Below are 18,952 nucleotides of genomic sequence, written 5' to 3'. Positions count from 1 at the left end.
GCCAGCCTTGGTTACATGAGTCTGTCTCAAACATCTCCCCCAAAAAACAAAGGGGTGGGGAAAAATTAGACTACATAGTGTGATGGGGGAAGTCCTGTACATTTGTTAATAAAGCACTGTTGGCCAATAGGAATCTAGATGGGTGGGACTAGGAGTCCAGGAGGATTCTGGGGAGGAGAAACAAGAGAGTTGACATGTAACGTCATGGGGTAGGAAGCCCGGAACTATTCTCCGGTAAGAAACATACTTAGATTAACAATTATGGGGTAATTACTTAAAGCAGAGCTAGCCAGTAAGAGACAAGCAAGGCCAGCCGGGCGTTGGTGGCGCACGCCTTTAATCCCAGCACTCGGGAGGCAGAGGCAGGCGGATCACTGTGAGTTCGAGGCCAGCCTGGTTTACAAAGTGAGTTCCAGGACAGCCTCCAAAGCCACAGGGAAACCCTGTCTCGAAAAAAAAAAAAAAAAAGAGACAAGCAAGGCCAACAGCTTCATAATTAATACAGCGTCTTGTGTGTTTATTTGGGGACTACAATGTGGCAGAGCCCAGGCGGCTGGCGGGGGATAAACCAAAATGGCTAGCAAAGAAAAAGCTTCTCTTAACAATAGTAAAATAAAGGTAAAAATGAGATAAATGGCATCCTGTTTAAAAAAAAACAAAAAACCTGCAACTCCACAGGCCTGTGGGAGAAAGTACTGATCAAGAACTCCCAAATGAAGAAAACTCTCGTGAATGAATTTCACCTGTACCTTTGCCTCTGACAAAGATCAGAATGTTTAGTAATCCTATTAAGTCAATCATTTAAAATTACTAACAAATTTCATTCCTTAGCTGACAAATCAGACCAGAATGTAAAAGGCAACACTTTCTTCCTTCCTTCCTTCCTTCCTTTTTTTTTTTTTAAATAGAATCCCAGGACTCTTGATATCTGTATTTTTGCTTCAGATGGCTTTTAATCAGATTTAAGAGAATTTAGTTTTCTAGATATTCTTTGATTATGAGAGGTAAGTTCTTATGTTGATTATGGAAAGAAACCGTTTATTCTGTGTAGAGTTATAAGTATATTGTCATAGGTTCACTGAACTTTATCAAGCAAGAGAGTTTGAAATGCATTTGTAGTCTTCCCTAACAACTAGTGACCTCAGATACAATTCTTGGTTCTTGGACTATCTCTTCAAAACACAACTCTGAGATTTGAGACCAACTATCCCAGAGAGAATTTTCTAGATCATTTGCTACCTGTATCCTTTATTTGATAGATTTCACTTTTTATTTTTAAATTTTTACTCTTTGCGAGTTTTATATAATACATTTTAATTTTATTCATGCTTTCCCCGTTTTTCCCAAGTCCACTCCTTCTTCCTTACCCATCATCTACTTGCTGGTATTTGGTCTGGCCTGGGCTTGCACAGGTCTTACATGTACTGTCACAACCATTCCAGGTTCAGAAGCGCATCTTCTGCTGTGTCCGTAAGAGTGTTTCTTTGTAGTCAGCCACCACCTCCAGCTTCTGCATTCTTTCCACAATGTCTACCCCTTGGAAGGGGGCAGGATGTATGTCTGCCCCCTTTAAGGCTGAGCCCTCTGCTGGTTCATTCTCGACACCTTGACCAGTCGGTGTGTGGGTTTATGTTAATCACCATTTACTGCAAACAGAACCCTCTCTGATGAGGGTTTAACAATATGTCATTAGAGTTGGTTTTATACTATGTCCTTCAATAGACTGAGAGTAGTAGGTTCTCTTTTAGGGCCTATGACACATCTGGATCTATCTGCAGTCTCTTGGCCCAATAATGGGCTAGGTATGGGTTTCATCTTGTGGACATCCTCAAAAAGCCAAAAATAGATCTACCATGTAATCCAGTATATGCCTTTCTTGGTGTGTGTTAGGGTTCTTTAGAGGATAGAACTGACAGAATCCATGTATATAAAAAGAGGATTTATTAGAGTGGTTTATAAGTTCAGCCAGTTCAGTGATGGCTGTCTTCCAATAGAAAGAACAAGAATCTAGTAGTTATTCAGTTCGTAAGGCTGGAAATCTCTTTTCTTCTGTACAATACTAGTACAATGTCTTGTCTTTATAAAAACTAAGGAAAGAGGGGCTGGAGAGATGGTTCAGTGGTTTAGAGTACTGACTATTCTTCCAGAGGTCGATTTCCAGCAACCACTTGGTGGCTCACAACCATCTATAGTGGGATTTGATGCCCTCTTCTGGCATAATAAAGTAGTACATGCAGATAGAGCACTCACTCATATACATAAAATAAAAAATGTAAAACAAACCTAAGGAATGATAGAATTTCTACCAAGGAAAGAATATGTAATACATATTTTAAGAACCACCTGTAGGGGAACTCCTTTTACAAGAAAAGGCAACACATTTTTTGACCCTGAATGCAGAGAATAAATACTTTATTAACTGATTACAGTTGAAAGTCACGAACAAAAAAGGAGTATATTAAGGCAGAGCCATATATATATATATATATATACACACATATATATATATACACATACACACACACACACATATATGTATATATATGTGTATAGACAGCTGCAAAGCCCATTCTCTCTTTACATGTTCATAACTTCTGTATCTCTTACACTCAGGTGATGTGCTTGCTTTCTTGATTAGAGGAGCATATTGGGCAATGGTTCTAACCCTTTTGGTGGTAACTTACGGCATCACGGAATGAGACAACTATGCCTCAGGTGTGACTACACTGTTGTTGGTGTGAAATCTGACAACTGATCAGCGTTCTTCTGAAAAACATACGGTATCTTTAAAAATGATTTCAATAGTCTTACCTAAAACAATTTAGACTTCTGAGTCAATCAACTGCCCAAATTCCATATTTTTCTGCCCTTCCCTAAATGTTCCGGTGTGACCTATACAGCCTGGAGAACAGGATCACCTGGTTCTATTGCAGTCTTATACAGTCTGAGATTTGTTTTTTCAAATCCGAAATTACTTCCTTATGCAGAACGGCAATGCAAACAATTATTCTACATAATGTAAAATTGTCTTTCTTCTGTGTAGCTCCTCTTTTAAAAATGGGCAGCCACAAAAAAAAAAAAAAAAAAAAAAAAAAGACATAAACTTTGTCTGTCTGTAAAAGCTTCCAGCCCCCTAATTCCAACTTGGAAGGAAAAGGCAGAGGCAAGCTGACGTTCCCCAGGAGAATGAACAAATGGCTTTGTTTGGTATCTTCAGGAGGCTTCGCCTTCTGTGGGAGACGTAGGTGTCGTAGGAGAAACGGAAGCAGGTTTCCTTGTGATTCTGTCTAGCTCTGCATGAACGTCTGAGAGCACAGGCTTTTGGCCTACAATGCATTTCAAAAAGAAAGAGCAAGCATTAGACATAATCTTCTACTTAAAACTGGCCAATATTTCCACTAACTTTACACTTCCTACACTGCCCACGATGGCTACGGCAGACGACTGATTGTTAGCTCAAGGCTGTGTAGGCTACGACATGTCAAGACCCTGCATTGGGGGTGAAAACAATAGCTAGGCGGGGTGGTCAGTGCCTAGAACTGCAGCACTCAGGAGGCGAGACAGGCCGACTGCCGTGAGATCATGGCTAACCTGAGCTACATAGTAAGTCTGAGGCTGTATCTCAAAAAAACTCTATGTAGTCTACTAAGTCATATAAACATCCTTAAAAACACAGGTCCTTGTTTTAATCCAAGAGGCAGTGCACCGGTACCTATCATTTAACCTCTCAGATGTTGCTTTTGTCGTTTCTATTTTAGGGTACAGGGCAATGAGCAGTCCAGCAAACAGTAGAGCTGGAGATCTAGAGGGGTGAGAACCGCCTCTAAAGGAGATCTAGAGATGGAGTGAGAACCGCCTCTAAAGGCGATCTAGAGATGGAGTGAGAACCGCCTCTAAAGGAGATCTAGAGATGGTGAGAACCGCCTCTAAAGGAGATCTAGAGATGGGGTGAGAACCGCCTCTAAAGGAGATCTAGAGATGGAGTGAGAACCGCCTCTAAAGGAGATCTAGAGATGGTGAGAACCGCCTCTAAAGGAGATCTAGAGATGGGGTGAGAACCGCCTCTAAAGGAGATCTAGAGAGGGTGAGAACCGCCTCTAAAGGAGATCTAGAGATGGTGAGAACCGCCTCTAAAGGAGATCTAGAGATGGGGTGAGAACCGCCTCTAAAGGAGATCTAGAGATGGGGTGAGAACCGCCTCTAAAGGAGATCTAGAGAGGGTGAGAACCGCCTCTAAAGGAGATCTAGAGATGGAGTGAGAACCGCCTCTAAAGGAGATCTAGAGAGGGTGAGAACCGCCTCTAAAGGAGCAGTTGATACAGGTGACAGGGCCCCCAGAGCCCTCCTAACCTGCTGAGGGGTAACATGGTTCAATGCTCTGAAACTCCAGCCATTCTCCCATCTTTAAATGGAGGAGCTGGGGTGATGGCTCAGCAGGTAAGGGCACTTGCTGATGACCTGAGTTTAATCCCTGAGACCCCCAAGGTAGAAGAAAACTAAAGCCAGAAAGTTGTCTTCTGACCTCCCCACACAAATTCAATACAGAATCATGACATGACCCAGAACTCCAATCTCAAATATTGCCCCAACTTATTAAAAATGTAAGTTGACAACAATTAACATTCATAGCAGCATTATTCAAAATAGCCAAAAAAGAGAAAGAAAAAGAGGGAGGGGGGAGGAGAGAGGGAGAGAAGGGGAAGGGAGGGAGAGGGAGAGGGGAGGGGGAGGGAGGAGGGAGGGAGGGAGGGAAGGAGGGAAGGAGGGAGGGAGGGAGGATAGTGAAATGTAACGTGTCTTGTCCACACAAGGACATGTCACTGACCCAGGGAAAGAGGGGGCCGCAGCCCAGACTACTACATGAAGGAGCCTGAGAGCACAGGAAGCGAGACTCGCTCTAAGACCGCAGCTGAGGGAAGGCCAGTTAGGCAGGCCCCAGACAAGGAGACCAGTGGCCCAGACACTGGAAGGCAAGGAATGTTTGACTCTCTTTTGAGAGACAAACATGATCTCTAACTAGATTCTGTGACAGTGTCTAAAGCCGCATGTGACTTCACCTTACATCACACCCAGGAAGGTTACATTCCAAGAGCAGTGCCCTGCTCAGGAGGCTCTACCTGACTTCTTGGCGGAGGGTGGCAAGCCGCTGCTTCCCCCTGCAGCCCCTCCTCCAGGACTGCCCCCGACCCCGGGGCCTCCAGGGGAGCCGGTCTTCTTACTCAACAGACTGTTGAAGAAGTTTGCCAGGACACCTTCGCTGGTCGCTCCAGCTTTAAAACAAACAAACAAAGAGTGTTTTAGAACAAAGACTACTTATACTTTAGTCCACTCACACATAAAACACCCGAAAGGCTCATTCGTTACTAGTGAGTGTGTGGTCTGTGTGGGCATGTAGGTGGCAGTGGGTGTGGCAGCACACTGCAGTGGAGCACAGGCTCCACTGAATGCGCGGGAAGGAGAACCAACTCCACCAAGTCATCTGCGACCTCCACAAGCACTTCACTTGCTAAGTCATTCTGACAGTCCTACAGCAGTATTTTAAAGGGCCAAAGGTATTATTTATCTTATTTATATTATTGTGTGTGTGTATATATACATGTGGACTACATGTGTGTAGGAGCCCACAGAAATCAGAAGAGGCATCAGATCCCCTAGACCTGCAGTACATAAGGCTGAGCAGTCATGTAGGTTTTGGGAACTGAACCCAGGTCGTTTGCAAAAGCAGCCAGTGCTCTAAACCACTGAGCCATCAAGGCAGCCTTGGGCCAAAAGTATTTTAGACATACATGTTAGATGCTAATTTCTCTCTCTCTCTCTCTCTCTCTCTCTCTCTCTCTCTCTCTCTCTCTCTCTCTCTCTCTCTCTCTCTCTCTCTCTCTCTCTCTCTCTCTACACACACACACACAACTTTTTAAATTTTTATTTACTTATTCATTCATTCATTTATTTATTTTTCAAGACAGGGTTTCTCTGCGTAGTCCTGGCTGTCCTGGAACTAGCTTTGTAGACAAAGCTGGTCTCGAACTCAGAGATCCACCTGCCTCTGCATCCTGAGTGCTGAAATTAAAGGTATGTGCCACCACTGCCCAGCTACCTCTCTCTTTTACAAGAGCTTCATAATCCTTTTTTACATTAATTGTGTGTGTGTGTGTGTGTGTGTGTGTGTGTGTGTGTAGGTTACAGGACAACCTGCAGAATGGTTCTCTCCTTCCACCATGTGGGTAGCTCAAGGGATTGAACTCAGGTTGTCAGGCAAGTGCCTTTACTAGCTAAAGCATTTTGCCAACCGTAGGTTACCTACTATTTATTAAAATTAACTTCTCCAGTGGTCTCCCACAGGAGAACAATTAAAGTTTTACCATGAGCACAGTGGTGCACCGAGAAGACACTGTGCAGTGAGTGGTGTTCACAGCCTGATTATGAGCTCCGATCTATCTACAAAACAAAGCTCAGGAGCAGGGGGCAGAAAAGGAGAGCATTTCAGTAGATTCATTATATGTACTGCACTGCTTTCTCCAAGAGACAAGACTATACCTTTCATGTTTGGATCAATTTTTTTTGATCCTGCAGGGATGGGAGACACGCTAGCAACATTGGATGATACAGATCTGTTTGGTGTTCGAGGGGACCCTCCAGGGACTCTTGGAGATGCATCCTAGTTAAAAAAAAAAGCACAAATATTAAAAATTAAAACCTTCACAATATTAAAAAAACATTCTGCCACTATCCCCACCTATTCTGCTAGCTTTTACACTCATTGATAAAAATGCTAAGAATCCCATCCTCATTACAGCTGATTTCCCAGCTGTATTATCTGGAGTGTCACAATGTCCTCTCTAGTCCCCCTTACCTGTCTACAACATGGAATTATTATGTACCAGGTCTCCTTGTAAGACTGTCTTGAGGGTTTGTAAAATCACACACACATAGTTTGTGTAGTGACATACAGGTATAAAATAAGCACTGAAGAGATCTTAACATTTCAGTGTTCTAGAAAGGAATACAGAATTATCAACTGTACAGAATTATCAACTGAAGTTTATACTGAAGCATACCGTGTGTGTGAGGGTGTGTGTGTGTGTGTGTGTGTGTGTGTGTGTGTGTGTGTGTGTGTGTGTGTGTGTGAGACAGAGAGGGAGGGAGGGAGGGAGGGAGGGAGGGAGGGAGGGAGGGAGGGAGGGAGGGAGGGAGACAGAGACAGAGAGAGAACTGTAACAGCAGGTGTTGGACATTAATAGTTTTGTCAAAGTCTATAATACTGACCACAGGTCTTCCAGCTGCAGTTGGTGGTTGCTTTGCTAAAAGGGACTGGAGGAAAAAAGAATTCTAGTTTAGACATTTATAGTCTACATTACTGTCTTTTTAAAGAAAATATACAGGTTTTTATTTTTTAAAGTCAGTGTTTCTCTGCATATCCCTGGCTATCCTGGAAGTTACTCTGCAGACCAGGCTGGCCTCAAACTCAAAAGATCTGCCTGCCTCTACCTCCTAAGTACTGGGATTAAAGGCGTGCATCACCAGTATCTGGTCACAGCTTAACTTTTACATCTGTATGCACATTAACCTTCAAAGAAACCATAGTCCAGGCACAGTGATGTACACCTTTAATTCCAGCACCCAAGAGGAAGAGGCAGGTGGATCCCTGTGAGTTCCAGGCCAGCTGGGACTACACAGTGAGACCTAGTGTCAAAAATAAGTAAATTACCCGAGTGGTGGTGGCACACGCCTTTAATCCCAGCACTTGGGAGGCAGAGGCAGGTAGATCTCTGAGAGTTCAAGGTCAGCCTGGTCTATAGAGCAAGTCCCAGGACAGTGAGGGCTGTTACACAGAGAAACCCTGCCTCAAAAAGCCAACCAACCAATCAACCAATCAATCCATAAATAAGTAAATGAGGGGCTGGAAAGATGGTTCAGCTGTTAGGAGCACTGGCTGCTCTTCCAGAGGACCTGGGTTCAATTCCCAGATCCCATATGGCAGCTCACAAGCATCCAAACTCCAGTCTCGGGAGATCCTACAGCTCTCTTCTGACCTCCTTGGGCATCAGGCACACACATGGTACACATACCCATGCAAGCAGAACATTCGTATATGGAAAATATTTTTTAATTAAAGCAATTTAATTTTTAAAAAAGTAAAAACAGCCAGGGTGGTGGTGCTGCATGCCTTTAATCCCAGCACTCAGGAGGCAGATTTCTGTAAGTTCAAGGTTTGCCTGGTCTACAGAGTGAGTTCCAGGACAGCCAGGGCTACACAGAGAAACCCTGTCTTGCAAAACTAAAAATTAGAAAAAAAAGAAAAAAGAAAAAGAACAAAAAAAGCAATCTCTAGCATGATAGTTAAAAAGGGTAAAGACATTTGCCATCTAGCCTGATGAACTGAAGTCAATTCCCAGGAGGACCAACTCCCAAAAGCAGTTCTCTAACAACACAGGAGCAGTGGCATGCATGTACACCTCAACCCACCTCTCGCACATTAAATAAGTGAATAGTGTAATAAAAATGGAAGTATACGATAGTTATATAGATACGCACAGGGCTTGAAGGCAAATGAAATCATCTTTGCATAATTAATTCTACAAAGACCACCTCTAGAATGACTTCATACCTGTAACTTCATGAGAAACACTTGGTCGTCTTCTGCCATGATCTCCTTCTCATGCACAAACTGAAAGGAGTGAGTTGGATGAAAGGAGTGAGTTGGATGCATTTTGCTAACACCACCAGTAACTGTGTAGCTTAGGCTAATTGAAAACGTTCAAGAGCTTGAACTTCACCTCCCCTTACTTAAGTGACGCACGCCCTAGTGCGGCTGTGTGATTCTGTTAGCTTTATACAGGAGCAATGACCACCACCGAGCTGTACCCCAGCTCTGACATTCTCCCTCCTGTCAGAGTGGCCAACCTACAACCGCCCCTCAGACCCAGTCTTCTTAGTCCCTCACCACACAGTTTCATCAGCACTTGCTAGGTGACCCACGTGTTGGAGCTCACGCTGTTGTTTTAAGATAGGTTCTCACTCTGCAGTCCATGCTGGCTTAGGACTTATCATGTAGATCAGGCTGACCTCGAACTTGTGGCAATCCTCCCAGATCTGTTTCCACAGAGCTGGGATTACAGGTTGACCACCAGGTCCAGCGATATGTCAGTTTATTATTTATCCTATGTGTATCCTTCTCCTTCCTAGCACTCTGGAGCTGAACAGTGCCTGAGCGCAATGAATGGAAGAAAAGGACACCATAAAGCTTACTCATGCTGGCTAAGAAGGAGGGTGTCGGGGGAGATGACGAGGCAGTTAAGAATGTGTACTGATCCCGCAAAGGATCTGGGTTAGCCTTCTAACTCCAACATTGGGCAGCTCACAACTCACTGTAACTCAGCTGCCCTCTCCTGACCTCTATAGGCAACTATGCTCCTGCATACATACACCCACACCAAAACACATGCCCATACACAAATAAAAAAGGGAGCAATTTTGTATGGTTTTCTTTGTTAGCGATCCAAAATGATTCATTTTTCACATAAGACAGATGCCTACACTGAATGCTTCAGTTCAATAAGGGTTATAATATATTACAGTAATATTATTTTTTCCTAAAATTCTGTACTAAATCTTTGAGGAGGATTACATGTAAATATTCATTTTATGTCTTTTCCAGAAACATCTATATTTGTATTTATCTACTGAACATTATGTATGTACAGCTAAATACAAAGTCATGATGTACATATACAAAAAGTACCTTCTGGAACCTGATTTAACAGTCCTAAAGCAAAACCTTAGCTGAGACTAAAACAAAATAAGAAGTTTCAGATAGTTATGAGCCCACACAGGTAGTCAGTGAGTATGGTCAAAATCCAAGATATGCCTCAATGAGTAGAGTGGAGGAAACTACTATACGTTGTTGTCTTGGCTCTGGGAAGAGCAGCAGCCTCAGAACTCCACAGTCTCCATATACTCTAAGTGCTCACGAGACACATGTCCACTCACGTGGCTCCAAAGTATGTCAGAAAGCCATTCAGTGCTAGTCTGCAAATGTCACGACGGAAAGACTAATGTAGTCAGCGGACATTTGCTGTGATAGATGTATGTGAAGCACTCTCAGCATCTCATGACAGCTAAAGAGACCGTCTTCTTACTCTCATCTTAGGTCTACATAGCAAGACCATTTCTAAAACTTACCTTTCGGACAGGAGGTTTGGTTATGATGTCTTCAAAATTATCTTCTATTTTCAAAGTTTGAAAATTTTCATGTAATATTCCGATTTTCTTATCATTATCCCACCCTGCTGGACTGGAGAGAAATGCACAGAAAACTATCAAGCATTTACACCATCATTCTTTCCACTTAACCTATGGAACGATTTTGGGGAGTTGAGGGAGCACTGCACTAAGAATTGAACGTGTGGTGGCTTCATGCATTAGTGATGAACTCTACCACTGAGCTGCAGCCCCGGGACCAAACGAATGCGAGGGAAGCATTCCACCAGCCCCACCCAGGAAAAATGTAAAACCAAGCCCACACTCCGTTTTGGTCGTCATACACCATAACAGCTAAAGTAGACACAATAATAAGGCAGCTCAAAGACAATCTAACTAAAACAGCACAGAACTTGCAAAAGTCAGGCAGACAGAAAGACTGAGAGGCAATGAGATGCAGGTCCAGGCAGGTCACAAACAAACTATGCCCACCCGCTTGCCACCCAGGCCCCGGAGTCAACCTCAACGCAGCCCACGGAGAGAGACTGAGCAAGAGCACAGGGCAAACCCCGAGTTGCACACACTTACATGAACACCGCATCCTTTTCCACCACCACCGCAGGGATCTTGTAGGGGAACCCGTACAGCTTCTGGACGATGTACTTATAAACTAAGTCTATGTTCTTGTTCTCTTTTACTGACGTGTAAATAAGCGCTGCACCATCTAGTCCTCTCGTTAAGGAAGGAAGTATGAGATGCATGAAGGTCCCACAAACCATGTGCTCACCTTAACATGCACACGCTATGCACAGTGGCTTAGGAGGGAGCATCCAGGGTATCTAATGTGACGACAGTTAGCAAGAATTTCTGAGTTGCCCAGCACTCAGGAAGGAGAAGGAGGATCAAAAGTTCAAAGTCATCTTCAGCTACACAGAGACTTTAAGGTCAGTGATATGAGACTCTGTCTCAAAAAAAAAAAAAAAAGAATTTCAAAAGTAAAAAATACTCACGAACTACAAGGAAAATAGAGTGATTTTATAGAATTTAGTTTTTGGAGGGTAGATACTTCATTAGGCTAAGGATAAGTAAATTTAACAATAATGATACCACTATCATATTTTTTTTTGGTTTTTTTTTTTTTTTTTGAGACAGGGTTTCTCTGTATCGTTTTGGAGGCTGGCCTCGAACTCGCTCTGTAGACCAGGCTGGCCTCGAACTCACAGAGATCTGCCTGCCTCTGCCTCCCGAGTGCTGGGATTAAAGGTGTGAGCCACCACCATTCAGCCTTTAAGCACAATTCTTTAAACGTGGTAAATAAGCACTGCATATCCAATCCTTGCCTTCACGTGTAACACAGCAGGCAAGAGTCATTAGTTGTGCCCCTCTTCCCAATCTTTTCCCCAATTTTTTGTTTTGTTTTGTTTTTTGGTTTTTCTCTGAATTGTTTTGGAGGCTATCCTGGAAGTCTTCCCTGATTTTTTTAATGAACCATCCCTGTACTGTGCTACTATAAATAAAGGGGCTTCTTTAATGACCTTCTTTTCTTCAGCTCACATGAACTGACTTCAAAAAATCAATGTGTCTGTTAAAAAAACAAAAACTGTACATGCTGACCCAGATGGTTTGCACAGCAAGTTGCCCTTTCTGAAAAGGTCCCACCCAGAGCTGACTGTAGAGGTACAGCCCATAATACCAACACTTAAGAGGCTGACACACTAGGCTACTGCGTTCTAGGGTAGCCTAGGCTACACAGTTTGCCTCAGAACACACACACACCCCAAAACTCCAGAGAAAAGCAGTCAGCCAGGCCCCCCAACCCCTGACCCTGGCCTGGGGATCTCCTGCTCGCTTTCTGGATGGACACCCTTTGTATCCTATAAAAGCCCTTTGTATCTCTGTGCCCTTCTCCCAAGACAGAGACTTGAGAACAAACCTGCTCAGGACCAGCCTTGAATAAGTCTGTTTTCCCCCATTTACTTCTGTCCATCTCCCATGTTTCCAACAGAGCAGAGAGAGCAGCACAAACCTAACGCTCTAGTCACAGGCCTCAGAACACCCACAGTGAGTGGCTGGGCAAGCGGACAGCTGGACTGATATGATACTCACAGACTTCCAGCTTGGTGGGGGCACTGTTAAAGGATACACTGTAAACAGAACTTGCGGATGTGTGACTGGATAAAATCAAAGTGTTCGTCTCTGTAGTCATGCTCTTTCTCCAGTACGCTAATGGCATCACACTGTGGAGACAAAGAAATCATAAGACAACACTGTAGTAACTTTAAACTGTATCCCAAGAAGAGAATTAAACAACCCGACAGTTCAATTTTTGATAAGAGGACAATCATAAGACAGCACTGTCGTAACTTTAAACTGTATCCCAAGAGGAGAATTAAACAACCCAACAGTTCAATTTTTGATAAGAGGACATAACAAGTTACCATTACACTATGGTGACTGACTAGCAAGACCTGGACCATCAACAGAGACATGCTTCTGTGTTACCCTCCACCTGGCCAGCATGCTCCAGACATTTCAGTACATGGAAAAATGAAGACCAACAGACTTGTGTCCAGTGATCACATTTGCCACTCAGCCACCAAGCTCCTAAAAGGAGCGGATTCATCTAGTCCTATTTCAGCTCTACAGAACAGCTGGGATTCCCTCCACCTGAGGCCCACGTCTCCCCTGTGCTCCAGTCACCACAGAGCAGCCTCTGCCGCACCAAGCACCGCCTGCGCAGTCAACAAGATTATGCTTCCTTGCTTACAAAAACACTAAGGACAATGCATGTTCAAACACCATGACATCCAAATAATTTTGCTGAAACTCTTCCAAATTGAAAGTGTAGAATATATAAGCACTATATATTGTTAATTATTATATACAATGATAGTCTGGGATCAAATTTCATATACAGGTTTGTTACACACATACATTACAGAACAGTCCTCCTAGGTGACCGTGAACACTGGCTTGCCCAGTTCATACACTACTGAGTGACATCCCAAATCATTAAAGACACTTTATTGTACTGCTGACACGCTGGTGAAGTAGTGCAGTTCAGTAAATAGCTTTTAACCTAAACATGGGACTGGACATGTAGCTCAGAGGTAGAGCATGTGTGAGGCCCTGGATTTAGATCCCAAGCATCCTCTCACTTCTTAAAAAGGGTTAACTGAGGCAGGGTGGTGGTGCACTGTATTTCATAAAATCTTAAGACACCACCAGTAGTTATACTTTAGTGTAGGAGCTTTAAAAAGGTGTAGGAGGAAAGAAACAAAACAGAAAGTATAAGAGCACCAAGAGCGTGTCCTTGAAGGGACGGGAATGTGAATCAGCTACATCGGCTTAAAGCATAACCCTGGAGAGGCTGGTGAAAAGGCGCAGTAGGTGGCACTTGCCAGTAAGCCTGACATCAGGCTTTCTATCCCAGGTCCTAAATGGTAGAAGAGAGCCACTGCCCACAAACTGTCCTCTGGCCTCCACTTGGTCACTATACGAAAGCTCACACACACATAAAACACAAGTTGTTCTAAAACACGGACATATCTGCCAATAGCCAGCTGTCCAACAAACATGAACTACACACAGATTCTAGTGTAAGTAAAATGTTCTACAGAAAAGATAAAGCAACGCATTACACCAAAGTCACCACTTGACAAGCAGATAGCAGGCTTGAACTCATTTCAATACTGCCACCCTATTCCTTAGTTACTGATAGTTTTGGTAAAATTTAAAATAAAACTTGAGCCGGGTCTTTAGGGTTTGGTTTTGTTTTTAATTATTTTTACCCCAAAGATGAACAGATTTCTGCACTTTCTTCTCATTACAAGCACCTTTTCCATAATATAAAAAGCAGGAATAATTTTATGCCTTTCGGTTACATTAGTTCTGGGAGTGGGGCTCAAAGGCAGAGCATCTGCCTAGCACATACAAGGCCTTGTGCTTTGATGGAAGGGAATAGAACAGTTTATGTCCTGACACTTTCTCAGCCATTCCACAATGGACAAATGGTAAAAACACATTACTTATGACCAAGTGGACAGAAAATGGGCTTAGCAGATAAGCTATGCTTCAAAAGAGGTATCTTTTCATTACAAAATACATTCAGTAAAAATAACTAAGTTAACAAAAATATTTGTTTATCTTGTATGTACAAGGTAAGGTCTAGTTGTGTAGCACAGGCTGATCTGGAACTCATGAGCTTCCACTTCCCTGAAAGCTGGGATCTAGGAGTGTGCCACCATGCCCAGTAAGCCAACAGATTTTTGAAAACATGATTCTGTCAGCACCTTTTAATAAATACACAAATAACAAGTTCTTAATAATGGCATGTCAACATTATATTACAGGTGATACAAGGAACTTAAAAGTCAGCTGTAGCCAGGTGGTGGTGGTACACATCTTTAACCCCAGCACTCAGGAGGCAGAGGTAGATGGACCTGTAAATTTGAGGCCAGCCTGGTCTACAGAGCAAGGACCAGGGCTACACAGAGAAACCTTGTCTCAAACAAACAAGCAAGCAAACAAAAGCAAAAACGAAGCTAGCATAGTTTAATAAAAGATAATGTTGGAAGGCATTTTATTTTAAATTGCATACAGTGATTCATGTCTTTAATCCCAGCACTGGGGACAGAGCAAGCAGAGTACCAGGGCAGCCAAAGTTACAAAGTGAGCTACAGTTACTCCCTGTCTCAAAAAAACAAACCAAAAAAACCCAAGTGGACAAAAACAAAAAGAAAGATATTTTGTATGAAAATAATAAGCTATTGGGAACTGGACAAAAGATCCAGCAAATAAGAGCACTGGCTGCTCTTCCAGAAGATCCAGGTCTCAGTACCCACATGGCAGCTCACAATCATCTAAAATCCCAGTCTCAGGAGACCTGACACCCTCTTCTGGCCCACGAGGGCACTGCATGCACATGGTGCATACACACATGCAAAAAAACACCCACACATGTAAAATAGAATAAACAAACTACAACAATAATATCATTTCGCTTATGACTATTTCTAATGAATTAAAGGTACAGCAAGGTCTAACTGAAACTATGAAAATGAAGTTCAACCACAAACGGTCTATTTGTAATTCCATTTTCTTTGAAAGAAACTGTTTCAGACCCCAAACACTTCATTAGCACAATAGTGCACGTTTGTGGTTCCATCGCCCCAAGACCAGGACATGAGGAAAGTAAATCTGACGACAGCCTATGGACATGAGACTCTGCCTCAGAAGCAAACACTAACACTCCAAAAGCAGAACAGCTGCATGCTCTCCCAGGAAGCAAACCAACCTTTGTGCAGACCACGAGCACCGGGAGGCCCAGGTTGTGTGTGAGAGTGTCTGCACCCAGGGGGAGGACAACACTGTCATCTCGGTCCTCCTGGGCACCTGTAGCTCTTCGCTGCGGGGAAGCTGGGAAGTCTTCTCCTGGCTCCACATACTCTTGGAAGTCTCTAATCACTGCAAATCCAAGTAAACATGGTTTAGAAACGGTACTATGTGAGCCTCCACGATTTCTGCCACAGCCTAAGTCTATTTTTTCTGGGCTTAGATACCATCTTACTTAGGAAAAATGACTTTAGAAGAGCTATGTACACAAAAGAAAAGGACGCAAAGCGGGCCCACGTTACTGTTTTACAGCACAATCCCACACTGATGGCTCTACACAGTGGGGCTCTGTGCAGTTAGTTGTACAGGACTCTGGGGGCCAGACATGGCTCAGTGGTGAAGGTACCTGCGACCAAGCCTGATGACTGCATTTGATACCTGGGACACAGGAAGTGGAAGGAGAGAACCAAAGCCTGAGAATTATTCCCTGACCTTCACGTGCAGTTGCCCCTGGATTCACATGTGCAAGTAAAACATATTGTGTTTAGTGTGCGCGCACACACACACACACACACACATACACACACCCTGGAGCTTTGGCCCTCTGCCTTCTCTAAAGGAAGAATACCACAGGAATTAGAGAAAACTAAATATGGAAGAAAAGGAATCTACAACTTAAGCATAGTGCTGGGGCTGGAGCGATGGCTCAGTGGGGTAAGAGCACCAGGGTTCAATTCCCAGCATTCACAAGGTGACTGACGATCATCTGTAACTTCAGTTGCAGGGATCTGATGCCCTCTTCTGGTCTCCATGGGCATTGCACCCACATGGCACAAAGGTATGCACAACACCCATACACATAAAACAAAAATAAATTAAAAAACAGAATAAACAGACAGTGCCTACTGAGCATGGAGAATACACCTGTTTCCTAGCATAGCCTGAGGCCGGAGTAATTGAGACCATCCTTAAATTCTCCTGCTTTAGCTGACAGAGTGCTGGGATTATATGCATGAGCCGGGTACTTCTTTCTCTTGCGAGAGGCTTTTCCTATGTAGCTCAGGCTGGCCTGGAACCTACCTCAACCTCCTGAGTGCTGTGATCATAGGTGAGCAACCATGCCCTGCATGGATACAGATCTTAATTAAGCATGTTCACAATTCCTTGCCAACTTAGGAGTTTCCAACAGAGGCTGGGGAGATGCCTAAGTTGGAGAAACACTTGCTGGGCAAACATGAGGCCTTGAGCTGAGACCTCCAGCACTCATATAAAAGCTACTGGTATACTCTTGTGATCCAAGGGCTGGGGATGCAGAGACAAGCAAATGTCCGCAGCTCACTGGCAAGCTAGTCAAACTGAAGGCGTGAGCTCCAGGTTCAGCAAGAGACCCTGTCTCAAAACATAGGGTGGAGAGGCGGGGAAGATGGCTCAGCATTTAAAAGCACATATTGCTCTTGCAGAATTTGGTTCCCAGCACCATGGGCAGCTCACACACTGCTGGACTCCAGCTCTAGGGGACCCAAAACATTCCCCTGGGCGCTCTAAGGCTCTACATTCGCATGTGCACATTTCCAAAACATATACACAAAATTAAAAATAAAGGGATCTACATGTACATGTCCACACAGATGTAAACAGCACACAGAGGAATGTAAACTAGAAGCAAACATGGTTCAAGTATAAGCATGGGTTGGGGGTTGGGGAGGAAAACGACTCCACAGGCAATGATCATCAATGAAAAAAAGCACAGATTAAAAATTTTGAAGACAGTCAGGTGGCACGGCGCAGGCCTGTAATCTCAGCATTGGGGAAGACAAGCAGAAGAATTCAAGTTTGAGTCCAGCCTAGGCTACAAAGGGAGACACTGTAGCAAAAACAAACAAGCATATATATAACATAAAAATGCAAACATAACACACATAGAGTGCAAACCAGAAACAGACAGCAATGGTCCTAGCACAAGCATGAACTACGGGGAGGAGGGGAAATAACTCCACAGGCAAAACACACACACTCTAATGTACTCTGTAAATAACAAAACCAACTTAACATCTTTTTATTTTTGTTAACATCTTTTCACATTGACAAAGTTGATATGACCACTAGTCACAAAGCTACTGGACATGAGTAACTGAAGGAAGGCTCACATTTTTACCCATAAAAATGACCTTTCAAAATGGACATACACAGCCATTTGGCAAGAATAAAACACACTTCTACCAAATAATTTACTATTATATATATTAAATATTAAAACTCTTTGCATCATTCGAGTTGAATTTCAAAATGAAAGTCATATTTCCTTTACTGAATTCTTGTTTGTAGAAAAGACAATCGAATGATTTTTATAGTCAGCTAAGATAGCTCGATCGGAAGCCCATGTTAGTATTTCTTGACCACTCACACTTCTGCTCCATTTCTTTCATCTCCTCAGGGGGTATTTTCAGCTTGTCAACATGTTCTCTCACCACGCTTGCCCATTTCTGTAAGGAGTCCAAAGCAGTCCAAGGCTTTGACATGTCAACAACCAGTATAACCAGCGTGTCCTTCAGAGAAAGGGCGTCCAGAGAGAACTTGAGTAGCCCTTTGTGATACAGGTCTCCATCCAAGATCCACACATTACATCTTGTTTGATCTACAAAGACAAAAGAATCCAGACAGTTTCTTTCAGCAGCACGATTAAGCCATTTAATTATCCCAAGAGGTGTCTGCTGTCATTGGTAAAGTTCAACTATTTGGGTCAAGACAATTCAGAAGGCCTAAAATTATGTAACAGGTGACTACAGGACAGAGTACCCCCTCTCCATTTCCTATTCCTTAATCAAGGCCAAGACAATAAATACCATGTTCATATTTTACCATCAGCAGATAGAACTATACATACTCAAGGAATTACACACACAAAAAGGACAGTGGCCTACAGAAGGAAAACAGACTGAGCAAATGAAAACAACTATGGGGATAATCACATTATGGGAAACTGAGGAAAAGGTGAAAAGAGGGTGGACAAAACTTCACCACACTGCAGGAGAACCAGCTTCAAAACTGAGCCTTTTTTTTTTAAGGATGACAAGAAGGCTAACATTTCACATGAGAATGCTGTAAGATGCTTAAAACCATACAACTTGAAACCCAACTTCACATCATTACATGGTTATATGTAACTATTCACTGGCCCAAGTGACACCCCGGGTCTCCGAGGGAAGCCACCTGCGGTGGAGACCACTAGGGTCCCTCAGAGTTGACTTTAGGAGGCCAGTGTCACAGACAAGCCCCACTTACCATCCCTGTCTTCATCGTGTACATTTAAGTACAAATACTCCAGTCCTCTTCCTTTCTTGTACTCCTCAATCCCCTGAATTTTCCTGATTAAGCTTGTCTTTCCAGCTCCATCTTCACCTAGATAGACACAACAAAAAGG

At 43.3% G+C, this 18,952-nt stretch overlaps 1 protein-coding gene across 1 annotated transcript in view; it reads right to left on the bottom strand.

Moving 5' to 3' along the window:
* Window positions 1-2,395: 2,395 nt before the first annotated feature.
* Dync1li1 (dynein cytoplasmic 1 light intermediate chain 1) overlaps window positions 2,396-18,952 on the bottom strand; it is a 36,146-nt gene continuing 19,589 nt past the window's right edge. Inside the window, exons 3-13 of the mRNA XM_005075030.4 lie at window positions 18,814-18,930; window positions 17,936-18,166; window positions 15,494-15,663; window positions 12,341-12,434; window positions 10,786-10,921; window positions 10,180-10,291; window positions 8,606-8,665; window positions 7,264-7,308; window positions 6,535-6,655; window positions 5,118-5,270; window positions 2,396-3,326 (exon numbers count right to left, since the gene is read on the bottom strand). Coding sequence (XP_005075087.1) covers window positions 3,214-3,326; window positions 5,118-5,270; window positions 6,535-6,655; window positions 7,264-7,308; window positions 8,606-8,665; window positions 10,180-10,291; window positions 10,786-10,921; window positions 12,341-12,434; window positions 15,494-15,663; window positions 17,936-18,166; window positions 18,814-18,930 — 1,352 coding nt within the window. The 3' untranslated portion in view covers window positions 2,396-3,213. The remainder of the gene's footprint in view (window positions 3,327-5,117; window positions 5,271-6,534; window positions 6,656-7,263; window positions 7,309-8,605; window positions 8,666-10,179; window positions 10,292-10,785; window positions 10,922-12,340; window positions 12,435-15,493; window positions 15,664-17,935; window positions 18,167-18,813; window positions 18,931-18,952) is intronic.

The sequence above is a fragment of the Mesocricetus auratus genome, unplaced genomic scaffold, assembly GCF_017639785.1.
Source record: "Mesocricetus auratus isolate SY011 unplaced genomic scaffold, BCM_Maur_2.0 Super-Scaffold_100691, whole genome shotgun sequence".
Classification (NCBI taxonomy): domain Eukaryota; kingdom Metazoa; phylum Chordata; class Mammalia; order Rodentia; family Cricetidae; genus Mesocricetus; species Mesocricetus auratus.
Note: the sequence above shows the minus strand (reverse complement) of the source record. Positions and strands in the feature narration are given on the sequence as shown.